The sequence below is a fragment of the Rhinoderma darwinii genome, chromosome 3 (genome assembly GCF_050947455.1).
Source record: "Rhinoderma darwinii isolate aRhiDar2 chromosome 3, aRhiDar2.hap1, whole genome shotgun sequence".
NCBI classification, from domain to species: domain Eukaryota; kingdom Metazoa; phylum Chordata; class Amphibia; order Anura; family Rhinodermatidae; genus Rhinoderma; species Rhinoderma darwinii.
In genome coordinates this window covers 157938128-157953849 of record NC_134689.1, presented here as the reverse complement: position 1 = coordinate 157953849, position 15722 = coordinate 157938128, and the positions used below count along the sequence as shown (strand labels likewise).

Sequence of the window (15722 nt, the reverse complement as noted above, 5' to 3'; positions counted from 1 at the left end):
TAGTTTTTTGGTTTAATTTAGCTTTCATCTATGTCTGAGATTCTAGCTGGTGAGAAGCAGACTTGTGGGGTCAAAAGGTGCTCTAAAAGCAGTACTGTCTACAGGCATAGCGCTTTCATACCTATAGGCAAATAACATTTATTTGCTATTTACTAATTTGCTACTTACCATTTATGTAATGACATCCTAATGTTTAAAGGAATAGTCTGGTTTAGAAAAACACATTTTCAAATACCCTATTAGGGAATCTGTGTAAGCTCTGTGAAGTCCCCCATTCAGGACCCTCATCTATTTGATAACGCTGCTGCAAATAACATATTAAATTCCAATATTCAGTGTAAATAGTGTACGTTTATTGTTAATAATACGGTCCTGCCTAGATAAACGTTTAAAATAATTTTATTAATATGATATTAAAAGTAGGGCACTAATGCCAAAAATACTGAGTATAGGCGTTGGCAAACAGATTCTACGGTCCCTGATAAAGTGTCAGGCAAAAGGTAATGTAAGGTAGACCTTTAATCAATATGACACTAGACAGGGGAAGTGAATCGTACTCCTCGTCCATTTGCCATAGCAATACAAAATCACCAAGCCTCCTTAGAATGTCCTATATGCACAGCCGATTAGCGTGCACCACTTAGAACATAAACAGAGGACCCTAGCAATTATAAATGTGGTCTGTGTGCCACAAGTAAGCAAAGTCCCAATGCGTTTCTGCAACCCTGTGAGTACAGGGGAGCGTCCTCAGGGGTTTTGGTTTGCTTAAAATTATTAAAGAACTCCTGAACAGCACATATTATGCTGTTAGTTTTGTATTCTCCGGCGTGCACTGAGACACTGGTAACTGGTCTAGCGCGCGCCGGAGACACTCAAGTGCCTTATACGGTTTGCCCCACCTACATTGGAGGCGTGATGTGAGGCCGGAGCCAATTGGTGTGTCACAACGCCGAGATGACGCCCACCTACATGGAACGGCCTCCTGGTAACTACACAGCCAATCAAGGAGATGCAACATGCATCACACGTCGCTAGGGGAATTTCAGGCGGTCTGGAAATTACATCGCTACAACAACATTACCTTTTGCCTGACACTTTATCAGGGACCTTGGAATCTGTTTGCCAACGCCTATACTCAGTATTTTTGGCATTAGTGCCCTACTTTTAATATCATATTAATAAAATTATTTTAAACGTTTATCTAGGCAGGACCGTGCTACAAATAACATCCATCATTCACCACATTTTGGTGATGTGCTGATAAGAGAAATTAACTATTTATTTTATTGTGTTTAATAAAAAGAGAACATGAAATATGCAGTATGGATTATATATAACTATATTAGAAATGTCAACTAAATGGTGAAGTTACAAATTATTGCATGTACCAATGCGTTATTTCACTGATAAGATGTTGCATTAGCAATCCAAATATTTATCCTTTATATGTTGATGTCTTTCAATGATTTTACTGTATAAGAACTTGCGCACACAGCATAGCCGTGTGCACAGACCTGTGAATCAGGAGTCCCTACTGCTCTGTACAATGGAGCCGCCATAGACACTCCATGTGCTGCCATATCTTGCCTATGTACGGCACCAATGTACAGAGATATTTTCCCCTAGAAGCAACTCAGAGATTATACGGAGCTGTTTTACACTCATGCACCCTTAGGAATGGTTACTGAAAGTTATGTACTAGAAATTTGTTTTTCAAAACTATGTTTAAGGGTGCCTAGACTGCATAGTATGGATCCTAATGGTACCATCTGCTTCTCTTTAGTGGCACTGGCCATAATTTTAAGTAACTTGGGAAATGTGAAGAATATGTTGTATTTTTGGTTTTCTTTTTATAGTTGTTTAAAATGAACAAAAAAATTACAATATTAAAATAGTAAAGAATCAGGAGTTATTAGCTGAATAATTAATTCATTAAAACATTCCCAGTAAATTTAGGCCCTTGAGCTGTGCTCTTTTGTCAAGATGGCAAGTACTCTATTCTATTGTTATGTCTGTTACTGGCACAGTTGGAAGACAACAAATATGGCAACCACTTCAGCTCCCACATTAGAGGGTTGCCTATTTTTCCAAACTCCTGAAATGCCCAGTTTTGTAGTTGTGACCACCACTGCTTAATATTGCAGAATTGATAATCAGAAGTCTGGAAATGTTGGGTGTCATCTCCTGTGATGTCTATCATTTGATAATTGATGGAATATTACAAGGTTAAAAATTCCTAAGATGAAATCTACTATACTGAAGGTTTGATTGCAGTCATCTGCTCTGCTCTAGACTTTTGAAAAAAGTGGACGCCTATGATCCTGAGAACAAAAGGGCTCCAGGGCTGGTTTAGCGCTGGGGCCCTTTAACAGTTTTTCCCTGCAAGGCAGTGGCTGGCAAGGAACTACAGCACGGCCCAATTTACTTGAATAGAGCTGTGTGGCCAGTGCCTCCGCCCCTTCATTCTCAGGATCGTGGGGGGTCCTATCAGATGAACACCCACCATTTAGAAAAATGTCTATTGAAACAGGAAGGGCCCTTGAATGCATCCTTGGCATATTCACCCAATGCTTTATATTTGGCTCCAAATTTCTCTGATCCATTATCCTTAGCCACACACACACCGACCCAAGGGCACCGAAAATGTCAAAACGTAAGCATTTAAACATGTCAAAACTCCGGCCAAACAGTAGCACTATTTTAGCTGTACCTCCTCAGCTCATAACAGCAAACTGTAGAATTTCCACTGTAACCCTTTCTTGACTGTCCACTGTCTTTTGATGGCGGGTGGTGCAGGTCTGAGTCTACTATGATGTCTTCAAAAAGGAAAAAATTGAGCTGGACATTAAAGGGGTTGTCCACCTTCTGACAACTGATGACCTATCCACCAGATAGGTCATCAGTATATCATCCGGGTGGGTCCGACACCTGGACACCACACTGATAAGCCGCTCCGGTGGCCTGCGGGCACCAGATGTTTTGGCACATAATTCTATGTACGGAGCCTGGAACCAGTTGGCTCCGTACATAGCATAGAGGCCATGCTGCAGAACTGCAGGTCCGCTCTTATTCACTTGAATAGAAGCAGAGCTGCAGTACATCAGCTCGCCCGCTATTCCATGGCCGGAGCTAAGTGTTTCCGGCATGTACGTCCGGTGCATGGAGGCAGCAGCTGATCTGTGCGGGGCCCGGATGTCGGACCCCCACAGATCATCCCTGATGGCCTTTCTGGTGGATAGGTCATCAGTTTTCAGAAGGTGGAAACCCCCTTTAAGGCCTTTTCACGCCTGGTCGCTAAGGGGTTAATCATATTGTGGTATTCTTTATTTATCTAATGATTGTTTAGCCTCCAAGGATGTCTAAGTCTGCGCTCCACTCCATCGCTCTCATTCTAGTTCCAATCCCATATTGGCAGATTTTTTTGCAGATAGCTTTCCATCTCTAGGAACATTAGTTTGCAGATATCCACCTAGGGTCGACAAATTTTGCTTTAAATATTTTTGTTGATTCAAGAGTCCGTCATTCACTACAGATTGAGATACAACTCTGTGTATATAGTGACATTCTTTATGGAAACAGCAACCAAACTGCTGTTACCTTTCTAACAATTATGCATTTATCCAGTGTTGTAAGATTTTATTTGGTAAAATATGGTAGACAGTTTGTACAACATATCACTCCATTTTTTCTTTATTTTAGAGCCCAAGTTTAAACAAATTTTATACATATGTCATTGCTTTTCTTTTCCTTGCCAACAGAGTGCTTCTCTGGAGACAATGATCATATCTTGGCAATCCGGGAGAAGAAGGCCGGAAAACCCAGATTTATTTACAGTCAAGTACATACGAGTATTGAAAAGAGTTTAGATCTGGAAAGACAAAAAATGCCTGAACACAATTTTCATTCTTCAACCCACTTGAAAATGAGTAAATATATTCATCCAATGTTTGTCAAATCAGCTTTTCCTCGATCAACACACGATAAAGCACTGAATCTGTTGGCCTCAGAGGATCCAGATGTTGAAGTAGAACATCTTCCTGTTCCACAATCAAGTGTGATTTTAGTGGTAAGTGTGTTAAAACTTAAAACTTTGACTGAAAGCTCGTCATACATCTTTAAAGTGGGTAAGTGGTTGCCTGCTTTAGACAAACACTTTGATATGCCATATTAAGGTATATGGATGTAATAGAGCGAGTCCTCCAACTCAAGGCCCCAAGTCTCCATCTAAAGGACTTGTGGAAGCAATACTTAATTGTTCTTGAAGACTATCTGACCATTTCACTCAGCAATAGCAGCTGATGGAAGGGGTCTAGACGTACATATTTTCATGCAAAAACCCTCTCATACATATATTCACACACAGGTAACTGTTGCTAGAATTTTATGAAAAACAAGACCCATGCACAGAATATCACTCTTGTGACCAAAATAGTTAGTTGTCAAGAGGGGCCACAGGGAATGGTAAGAGTCCAGGATATACTTTGCATCTACTTTGTTCCTTCCTTGCAAAGATGAGCTTTAACTGCAGACCATACTCTGTGCAAACATGACTCTGGGGTACACAGGAACACTAGCACTGGACCAATATGGACTTAAAAATGGTTGTCTTTATCATGTTGATGGAACGGTCAGAATATGGCATTAGCAACATGCATTCATGGGACAATTGAGTCCATACATTTCAACCTGTAATCCTACTGTGTTGATCAAGAGGGAGGCAAAACCCCCTAAAAAAAATTGCTTGATATTTTTACACAGAGGTTCCTATTACAGCTGCCATATATGAACATGAGGAATAATGTGAATACAGTGGAAGTTTTATGCCTTAATTAGCTGCTCTATTTTAATGGTTTGCTAGATATTTAATTAAAAAGTCAGTCTTGGATATAGCAATTTACCATCATTATTCATTCAAATGATATCAAGCAGTTTCCAAATGAGGATTAATTAGCTTTGGCATATGGAAGATTTTGCATTATATTCCAAGGAATCTACGTTTAGTTAAAATTTAATGTCAGACTCAGACTCTTGAGAATTATATGTTTGATGTATTACAAATAATTGTAATTGTTGGTGTGCTAATATGTACATAATATGTAACATTAAGTATTACTGTTATAAATTATCATAATGGACCACCAGAAGACTAGAGGATCCTTCAATGGGCCCAGGTTCTAGCATGATCAAGGGGTTCAACCTGAACCAGAAATTGTAGTAGATTGCTTTTTGGTTAATAATATGCCTATTGGTTCTTATTGATGGTATGACCTGCATGTGGAATAAAAAATAGTAGAGCTTAGAAATCAGTTAAAAATAGACATATACTATATAGAACTATATAACGTTTTAAAATAGTGTCATACTCTTTAACATTTGAAATTGGAAAGTATTACCTTTCCATGTACCTCCATGGACTGAAAGTAATGGTGTGTGTGCCAGGTTAAATTCATCTAATATGTTATGCAGCACATGTAGAATAGCACTAAATATTCTTGTTAACTTTTTTAGCCCCAACCTTTAAGCCACTGAAGTATTCTTAACAGAGTGTGCCAGTCACAAATGCCCACCCAAGCCTGCCTCCAATACATTGGCCGCCAAAGATAGCTCCAAACAGTGCCTATTATAGATGCCCACATACAGTTCCTGCAACAGATGCCCCATCAGAGTGCTTACTATAGATATCTCCCAGAGCACCTCTTAAGAATGTCCCATACAATGCCTGCCACAGAATTAAGGATGACTGAGGGTAGTTTAAGATATACACTACCATTCAAAAGTTTAGGGTCACTTAGAAATGTCCTTATTTTTGAAAGAAAAGCACAGTTTTTTCCAATGAAGATAACATTAAATTAATCAGAAATACACTCTATACATTGTTAATGTGCTAAATGACTATTCTAGCTGCAAACGTCTGGTTTTTAATGCAATATCTACATAGGTGTATAGAGGCCCATTTCCAGCAAACATCACTCCAGTGTTCTAATGGTACATTGTGTTTGCTAACTGTGTTAGAAGGCTAATGGATGATTAGAAAACACTTGAAAACCCTTGTGCAATTATGTTAGCACCGCTGTAAACAGTTTTGCTGTTTAGAGGAGCTATAAAACTGACCTTCCTTTGAGCTAGTTGAGAATCTGGAGCATTACATTTGTGGGTTCGATTAAACTCTCAAAATGGCTAGAAAAAGAGAGCTTTCATGTGAAACTCGACAGTCTATTCTTGTTCTTAGAAATGAAGGCTATTCCATGCGAGAAATTGCCAAGAAATTGAAGATTTCCTACAACGGTGTGTACTACTCCCTTCAGAGGACAGCACACACAGGCTCTAACCAGAGTAGAAAGAGAAGTGGGAGGCCCCGCTGCACAACTGAGCAACAAGACAAGTACATTAGAGTCTCTAGTTTGAGAAATCGACGCCTCACAGGTCCTCAACTGGCAGCATCATTAAATAGTACCCGCAAAACGCCAGTGTCAACGTCTACTGTGAAGAGGTGACTCTGGGATGCTGGCCTTCAGGGCAGAGTGGCAAAGAAAAAGCCATATCTGAAACTGGCTAATAAAAGGAAAATGTCAATCAGTGGGTTTTCTGCAACTTTATAGTTTCTATTAAAAAAAATGTTTAATTTTTGAGATACCGCTGCTCTGTATTCTGTATACAGACCAGCCGTATCTTACGCTGAATCCTGTGCGGACCTGGTGGGTTCAGTGTCAGTGTTTCTGCGTGTCTTTGACACACAGGATCCCCGTTCATAACTTAGATGTGATAGATTACAGGTGGATCCTGCATGTCAGAGACACCCAGGACCCGCTGACACTGAACCAGTCAGTCACACGGACCTGACGGATTCAGGTAATAGTGCTATATATATGCTCAGCTGCATCTCAAAAAGTGAAAATTATTTTTAATAAATACTAATTATAAAGTTGCACAAAACACACTGATTGACCTTTTTATTTTAAAAAAAATTGCTTTTGAAGGTGTACATAGCCTTTAAGTGTTAAAACATTGACTTTCATTCAAAATTCAAATACAACCTATTCAGAATACTTTTTCAATAATTGATGATATAATTCTGCTTTAAATAAATCTCAAATAAAATATCTGAATACTCCTACATTTATGATTGTTTTTCAGACTTTCTGGTAGTGTCCACTAGAGGCTGCTGTAATTCTATGTAGCAGAAATTATTACAGCAGTATCTGAACCAGTAAACTACTAAAATGGAAATTTTTTACATGAGATTGGCTTATTATGCTGATTAATTTTGTCTTTTAAGGGGTTCTCTTTGCAGCATGTAGAGTGCTGAGACTTAACAATGCAGTCACTGAGACAATGAGGCCCATGACCATTGGGAAGGGACTGTAGGCAGTAGTTCTTGATTACCCATGTGTTTCCATACGGTAGGACTGGATATGTGGAAATAAACATACACATCCATGCAGCATGATATGAATGGAAGTTAGTTGACAGAGAAATGTCATAAATGATTACAGTGTCCAGAAAGTACGACTCCGCTCCCCCAGAGACCAGGGGAACTGCATGCAGATCCTTATCCATGTGTAAAGTGTTACTATCCTGCCTTATCTATGCCTCTAGCAGTACAATAGAGCTGTCATTAACTCACCCACCCTCTGCTGACTCTGTTCCAGTCTACACAGCAAAGCTGACAAGTGAACTTCACAAACAGAAAATGTTAGCCTAGTGCCTGTGTTTCAGTGCCTTATTTATATATATGGATAGTCACTTAAAAAACAAACAAACAAACAAACAAACAAACAAACAAACAAACAAACAAACAAACAAAGCAGCAAAAATAAATAGCTTAACTAAGCCTTTTTTTCTATTCTAATGTACAACCATTTTTATAATTACTTAAATATTCAGAATTATTAGACAATATGCTCAAAGTAAGACTTGATAGGCAAATGGACAAGACACAGAAAATAATATTGTATGGGTAATATTTGCAGATGGTAGTATCCATTGAGCAGTTAAACTAACAAGCTGTAGTATCTATCCCTGTAACATCACTGTCATCAATCTTAAAGTGATTTTATTTAAACTTATAATACAAATGTTTATTGTCGCAGCTAGATTGCTAAATCATTAAAAAAAGTTTTTAACTTAAATAACTTTAATGTTGAACATAATTTAATAACTGTTTCATTATTGCCATTCTTAGAAGAATATGCTGCAATAGAACCCATGTAAATGAAATAATTATATTTCCCATAACCTTTTATTTATAAGTGGTAAATCAATGGTAAGGTTTATTAAGATACAGCTGATGTGCTTTTAAAAGGTTTGTAAGCCATTCCTCACCAGTTATAAATAATATAGCTCGGCATGTTAATGCTTCCTGCATTAGTCAATGGACGTCTAGATTGATTACAAGGTAGGGAGTCGTGTACGTAATGTATCCAGATTTCTCCCTTCCTTTTTCCATTGCAGGCTAAGGATGAGACTCCCAGAGGACATAACATTCTTATGTGCATGAGTATGTTTAATATAGGACTGTTTTATCCAGTGCAAATGGAGCCATTACACTTAGGGTATGTTCACACGTAGTCAACAAAAACGTCTGAAAATCCAGAGCTGTTTTCAAGGGAAAACAGACCCTGCTTTTCAGACGTTTTTTTACCAACTCGCATTTTTCGCGGCGTTTTCACAACGTTTTCGCGGCGTTTTTTACTTCCGTTTTGGGAGCTGTTTTCATTGGAGTCTATGAGAAAACAGCTCCAAAAACGTCCAAAGAAGTGTCCTGCACTTCTTTTTACGAGGCGTAATTTTACGCGTCGTAATTGCCGTACGACGCGTAAAATTACGCGTCGTGTGGACAATACAGCGTTCTACCCATAGAAAGTAATGGGCAGATGTTTGACGACGTATTTGAGACGTATTTCCAGACGTAAAACGAGGCAAAATACGCCTCGTATACGTCTGAAATTTGGCCGTGTGAACATACCCTTATGCAACTTGAAACCTGAAACATTTCAATTTGACTGAACACTTTGGAGCCAGACACATTACATTTATTTGACTTGGAAACATATCACATGTTTTAATCTGTAGAATTCAATGTACAACCGTCAATAAGTAACATTAACTGTCATTTCTGGTTTTCTGTCATAGTTCTGCAATTTTTAGTTTTGTTAATATACAGTGAAGGAAATAAGTATTTGATCCCTTGCTGATTTTGTAAGTTTGCCCACTGTCAAAGTCATGAACAGTCTAGAATTTTTAGGCTAGGTTAATTTTACCAGTGAGAGATAGATTATATTTTTTTAAAAAACCAGAAAATCACATAGTCAAAATTATATATATTTATTTGCATTGTGCACAGAGAAATAAATATTTGATCCCCTACCAACCATTAAGAGTTCAGCCTCCTCCAGACCAGTTACACGCTCCAAATCAACTTGGTGCCTGCATTAAAGATAGCTGTCTTAAATGGTCACCTGTATAAAAGACTCCTGTCCACAGACTCAAATAATCAGTCTGACTCTAACCTCTACAACATGGGCAAGACCAAAGAGCTTTCTAAGGATGTCAGGGACAAGATCATAGACCTGCACAAGGCTGGAATGGGCTACAAAACCATAAGTAAGACGCTGGGTGAGAAGGAGACAACTGTTGATGCAATAGTAAGAAAATAGAAGACATACAAAATGACTGTCAATCGACATCGATCTGGGGCTCCATGCAAAATCTCACCTCGTGGGGTATCCTTGATCCTGAGGAAGGTGAGAGCTCAGCCGAAAACTACACGGGGGGAACTTGTTAATGATCTCAAGGCAGCTGGGACCACAGTCACCAAGAAAACCATTGGTAACACATTACACCGTAATGGATTAAAATCCTGCAGTGCCCGCAAGGTCCCCCTGCTCAAGAAGGCACATGTACAGGCCCATCTGAAGTTTGCAAATGAACATCTGGATGATTCTGAGAGTGATTGGGAGAAGGTGCTGTGGTCAGATGAGACTAAAATTGAGCTCTTTGGCATTAACTCAACTCGCCATGTTTGGAGGAAGAGAAATGCTGCCTATGACCCAAAGAACACCGTCCCCACTGTCAAGCATGGAGGTGGAAACATTATGTTTTGGGAGTGTTTCTCTGCTAAGGGCACAGGACTACTTCACCGCATCAATGGGAGAATGGATGGAGCCATGTACCGTCAAATCCTGAGTGACAACCTCCTTCCCTCCACCAGGACATTAAAAATGGCTCGTGGCTGGGTCTTCCAGCACGACAATGACCCGAAACATACAGCCAAGGCAACAAAGGAGTGGCTCAAAAAGAAGCACATTAAGGTCATGGAGTGGCCTAGCCAGTCTCCAGACCTTAATCCCATCGAAAACTTATGGAGGGAGCTGAAGATCCGAGTTGCCAAGCGACAGCCTCGAAATCTTAATGATTTACAGATGATCTGCAAAGAGGAGTGGGCCAAAATTCCATCTAACATGTGTGCAAACCTCATCATCAACTACAAAAAACGTCTGACTGGTGTGTTTGCCAACAAGGGTTTTGCCACCCAGTATTAAGTCTTGTTTGCCAAAGGGATCAAATACTTATTTCTCTGTGCACAATGCAAATATATATATATAATTTTGACAATGTGATTTTCTGTTTTTTTTTTTAATATAATCTATCTCTCACTGGTAAAATTAACCTAGCCTAAAAATTCTAGACTGTTCATGTCTTTGACAGTGGGCAAACTTACAAAATCAGCAAGGGATCAAATACTTATTTCCTTCACTGTATATCTCTAGATCAGCAGATTGGTGGCACGTTAAATGCCCATGGTTCCATGGTTATGGAGCTATAGGCATATATGTGTCAACCTTACCTTGAATTTAGTGAAGGACTCCAATTCCTCATTAAACAAATTCAATACAATATCGTGACATGCCAGCAAAACTTATGATAAGCTGCAAAGTACATTGCAACCACTGGGTGACAGCATTTTGCGAAATCATTTTTTTTTGTTCAAAGCTAGTCATCTCGCTGCACACATCTCAGGATATGTTGAGATATAAGGAAAGGTAAGGAAGGGCACATCTGCTCTGCTCAGAATTGCTAGTAATAAGCTATTTCATCATGCATTTTACTGTCATGAATGCGTAAAAAGTTATATTTCCAAAAAAGATGCTTCATCAACAATCAAATCAGAATTACTAAAACTAGCACCAGCAGCTTGGTATGTTATGTACTCAGGGCCGCACCATCCATGAGGCGAGATGAGCTTCTCAACTCAGGCGGCAGCTTGTTGCCTATCTGAGGGGGCGGCGGCGCAACTGAAACCAGCCCCTCCTGAACTAACTGTACCTGCATCTACTGTATAGGACGCAGATACAATTACATGCATAGGCGCTGAATGGCCATCAATGTTTTGTACCCGACCATTCAGTGCCTTACAATGACGCTGATTGGCAGGGCAGAATGACTTGTCCCGCCAATCAGCGCCTTTCAACGACGCTAGCGGTGCGATGACGTCATGGCGCTGCTTTTGTTGTTGAAAGGCGCTGATTGATGGGGCAAGTCATTCTGCTCCGCCAATCAGCACCTTTCAACGATGCTAGCGGCGCGATGATGCAATCGCGCCGCTTCCGTAGTTGAAAGGCACTGATTGGCGGGATATGTCATTCTGTCCTGTCAATCAGCGCCTTTCAAAGACACAAGCGGCACAATGACTTCATCATGTCTGCATTGACACAGGACAGCCCAGGGACGGGCTCAAGGTGAGTATGTAAAGTTGTTTTTTTCACTTAAAAGTGTAAGTGGCATTATTCACAGGGGGAGCTATATGTGGGACACTATCTATAGGGAGGCTATATGTAGAGCACTATGAAACAGGGGGGCTATATATGGGGCACTATATACAGGGGGTGCTATATGTGGGGCACTATCTATAGGGGGCTGTATGTGGGCCATTATTTACAGGGGGATCTATATAGGGCACAATCTATAGGGGGCTCTATGGGGGCACTATCTACAGGAAGCACTGTGTGTGTGTGTGTGTGTGTGTGTGTGTGTGTGTGTGTGTGTGTGTGTGTGTGTGTGTGTGGGACACAGTGTGTGGTGCTATTATAATCAGGGACACAATATATGATGCTATTATAATCAGGGACACAGTGTATGGTACTATTATAATTAGAGGTACAGTGTATGATGCTATTATACAGGGTGGGCCATTTATATGAATACATCTAAATAAAATGGGAATGGTTGGTGATATTAACTTCCTGTTTGTGGCACATTAGTATATGGGAGGGGGGGAACTTTTCAAGCTGGGTGTTGACCATGGCGGCCATTTTGAAGTCGGACATTTTGTATCCAACTTTAGTTTTTTCAATGGGAAGAGGGTCATGTGACACATCAAACTTATCGAGAATTTCACAAGAAAAACAATGGTGTGCTTGGTTTTAACGTTACTTTATTCTTTCATGAGTTATTTACAAGTTTCTGACCACTTATAAAATGTGTTCAAAGTGCTGCCCATTGTGTTGGCTTGTCAATGTAACCCTCTTCTCCCACTCTTCACACACTGATAGCAACACCGCAGAAGAAATGCTAGCACAAGACTTCCTTAGACTTTTATCTTTGGGGTCATCTGAAGGCAATTGTCTATGCTGTGAAGATACGAGATGTGCAGCAACTGAAACTACGGATACTGGAAGCCTGTGCTAGCATTTCTTCTGCGGTGTTGCTATCAGTGTGTGAAGAGTGGGAGAAGAGGGTTGCATTGACAATCCAACACAATGGGCAGCACTTTGAACACATTTTATAAGTGGTCAGAAACTTGTAAATAACTCATAAAAGAATAAAGTAACATTAAAACCAAGCACACCATTGTTTTTCTTGTGAAATTCTCGATAAGTTTGATGTGTCACATGACCCTCTTCCCATTGAAAAAACTAAAGTTGGATACAAAATGGCCGACTTCAAAATGGCCGCCATGGTCAACACCCAGCTTGAAAAGTTTCCCCCGTCCCATATACTAATGTGCCACAAACAGGAAGTTAACATCACCAACCATTCCCATTTTATTTAGGTGTATCCATATGAATGGCCCACCCTGTATTTAGGTGCGTAGTGTGTGGCACCATGAGAATTTTATCTTCATTTATAGGTGCAGAAATTTTTCGAAAAGGGAGAAGCTGAAGACATATGAGTGGCAAACTCCAGAAATGGGCTGTGGCCGAGAGAAGTCATCATAGAGGTCTGGACCGGATGGAGAAGAAAAGAGAAAAAGAACAACTAGAATCTGAAAAAAACTCACCTGTGACCCACTTAATGTAAATGTTTATTCTGACTCTAATCAGTACTCTAGTTACTGTATGATCTGCAGCGAGATGCTGGGTGGTATGATTTTTTTTTTGTGAAACAGCAACTTCCAGCATATCCTTACCTTTGTTTGGGTCATGCTGGGAGTTGAAGTTTTATGCTGTACAAACCTATACGGCAGGGGTTGCACTAAATTGAGCTGTATTTGTGCTGGTGTTGTATTTATGTGCTGAGCTTGGTTCTGGTGCAGTATATATGTACTGAGCTTTTGTTCTGGAGCTGCATATATGTACTGAGCTCGGTTCTGGTGATGTATTTTTGTACTGAGTTTGGTATTGGGGCTGTATATATGTACTAAGTTTGGTTCTTGTAACGTCCACAGCCGCAGACCGCCATGCTTACCTGCACCCTGACGGCCATGGCCATGGACAAGTGAATGCCAGGCGGCATCTCCCTCCATCACTGCACTAGTTCCCGTAGGGTGCTCGCGCCCGGCCTTAAAGGGCCAGTGCAAACACATGAGGAAAATCTGTAATTAGCCCATGATCACCCTGGACTATAAAAAGGGCTCTGCCCTTTCATTCATTGCCTGAGCGTTGTTGTGTTTACCCATGTTAGCGGCAACGGCACATCTGCCAGAGTTGCAAGAGGCTGCTATTGATGTAGAGCAGCCAGGGGGATGTCAATCAAAATCTGGGGGTGCCATTTCAATTTTTACATCAGGCTGCAGAAAAGCTAGAATCGGCCCTGTATGTACTGTATGTTTTCTGTATGGACAATGTTATGTATTGTCACTAGGCGGCACCACAACACTACCTTAATCTTGAGGACTAAAGTTTTTCTAATTTAAAGCTTCTAAAATCCAATTTTTATTCACCTGGTGGCACGGAAAATATTTAGCACTGGAGACTTGCCCCTTGTGATGTGCTCATTTATCAGATTTCGGTTTTGATGCCTCATTATGACTTGTTAGTACATAGTTTGGTTCTCTATGTTGTAAAATTGTATCCTTTCCATTCACTCAACGTAACAGTAATCTGACGTAACTTGGAAAATATCTACAGTGAAGTGCAAACCTTTATAGTGCACAACCCAGTAGAAATAGCTAAGCCTGTTGAATGATAAGGCCATATGTGGCTAGAAGATATAGGGACTTTTTTTTTTACTTGGTGCTCAGCACCAGTGTTACAACAGTCTTATATTATAAGATTTTAATTTGATACACTAGTCCACAGGATCACTGAATGAAGCTAAACAATGAATTACTATGGAAAATGCAATCTCACATTCTCAGTGATCTCAATTCAAGTCTTCTCAATTCTACCTCATCTGTTCATTTACTCGTCAGTGGCATAGAAGGCAGACTGGCTACCATTGTTGGGCATACTAGCAGTCTTCTACACAGACAGTACATTGTATCATACTTCTAAGATGCTTTACCTATCAAATGTGGCTAAAGGCAAATTGTATAGCCTCTGGCATATACGATAAGTGATCAAGTCTTGGCATGCAAAATGTAAGTGGTAGACTATTGCATAAAATATTTTAAGTTACTGACTTATTATTGCTCCTTGTCCTGATAGAAAGACAAGTGTATTTGAAATATGAACTTACTAGATGTTAGATGATTTTTCAGACGTCTTTTGGAATAACCAAAATAATAGACATGATTCCAATTGCACACTCTGTCTACTAATGGATTATTTTAGAGTACAGTTTACAGTAATGCAAGTATAAACTATGAAACCTCAGTGGAAAACTTCATGACATTAATACCAATCGATGATAAAAATAGATTGGCTGCATATTATATTAACAGAATGCAACATTTCAGGACAGAGCTCTATGACCATATGAAACCATCTGGGGGAAAATCTACCAATTCTCTATAAATCTGATGTTCCCTTGTACAAAAGATGTAATATAATAGTGGCAATTTTATAATTCTAAAGGAGGACATAAAAATTACAGCAATGTGAAGTAATGAAAATGATACAACATTTTTACTGATATTATTCAGCAGGACATCGCCATTCTATATAAATAATACCACTCATCTTTACCCAGGAATACATTCATAACCAATTACTCGGTTGTTGTTTTTCTTCTTTTTGCTTAAAAGAGAATTAATTTATTAATGAAGTATGTCCCCTGTCAGTCATGAGCTGTAAGTCATTTGCACTGACTGGAGGACCAGTGGCAATACTTGCAGCAGAAGGTCTTGACTAAGGGGGAGGGGTCCACAATCAATAAATGTAGCCACGACAGGTACACTAGATAAGTGCTAGTAAAAGGCATACACAATACTATGTGAATTGTTGAGAAATATCCACTCTATCTAACCAAAATGTTTACGGTATCCTGTATTCTATTAGTGGACTTCAGGAACAGGGTGCTATGAAATACCCTACATCTACAGGGCAACCATAGAAGATTTA

At 39.7% G+C, this 15722-nt stretch overlaps 1 protein-coding gene across 1 annotated transcript in view; it reads left to right on the top strand.

Moving 5' to 3' along the window:
• Nucleotides 1-15722, top strand: part of PTPRR (protein tyrosine phosphatase receptor type R) — a 147069-nt gene that overhangs the window by 10135 nt on the left and 121212 nt on the right. Inside the window, exon 2 of the mRNA XM_075856954.1 lies at nt 3759-4066. Within this exon, the coding sequence (XP_075713069.1) occupies nt 3759-4066 (308 nt within the window). The remainder of the gene's footprint in view (nt 1-3758; nt 4067-15722) is intronic.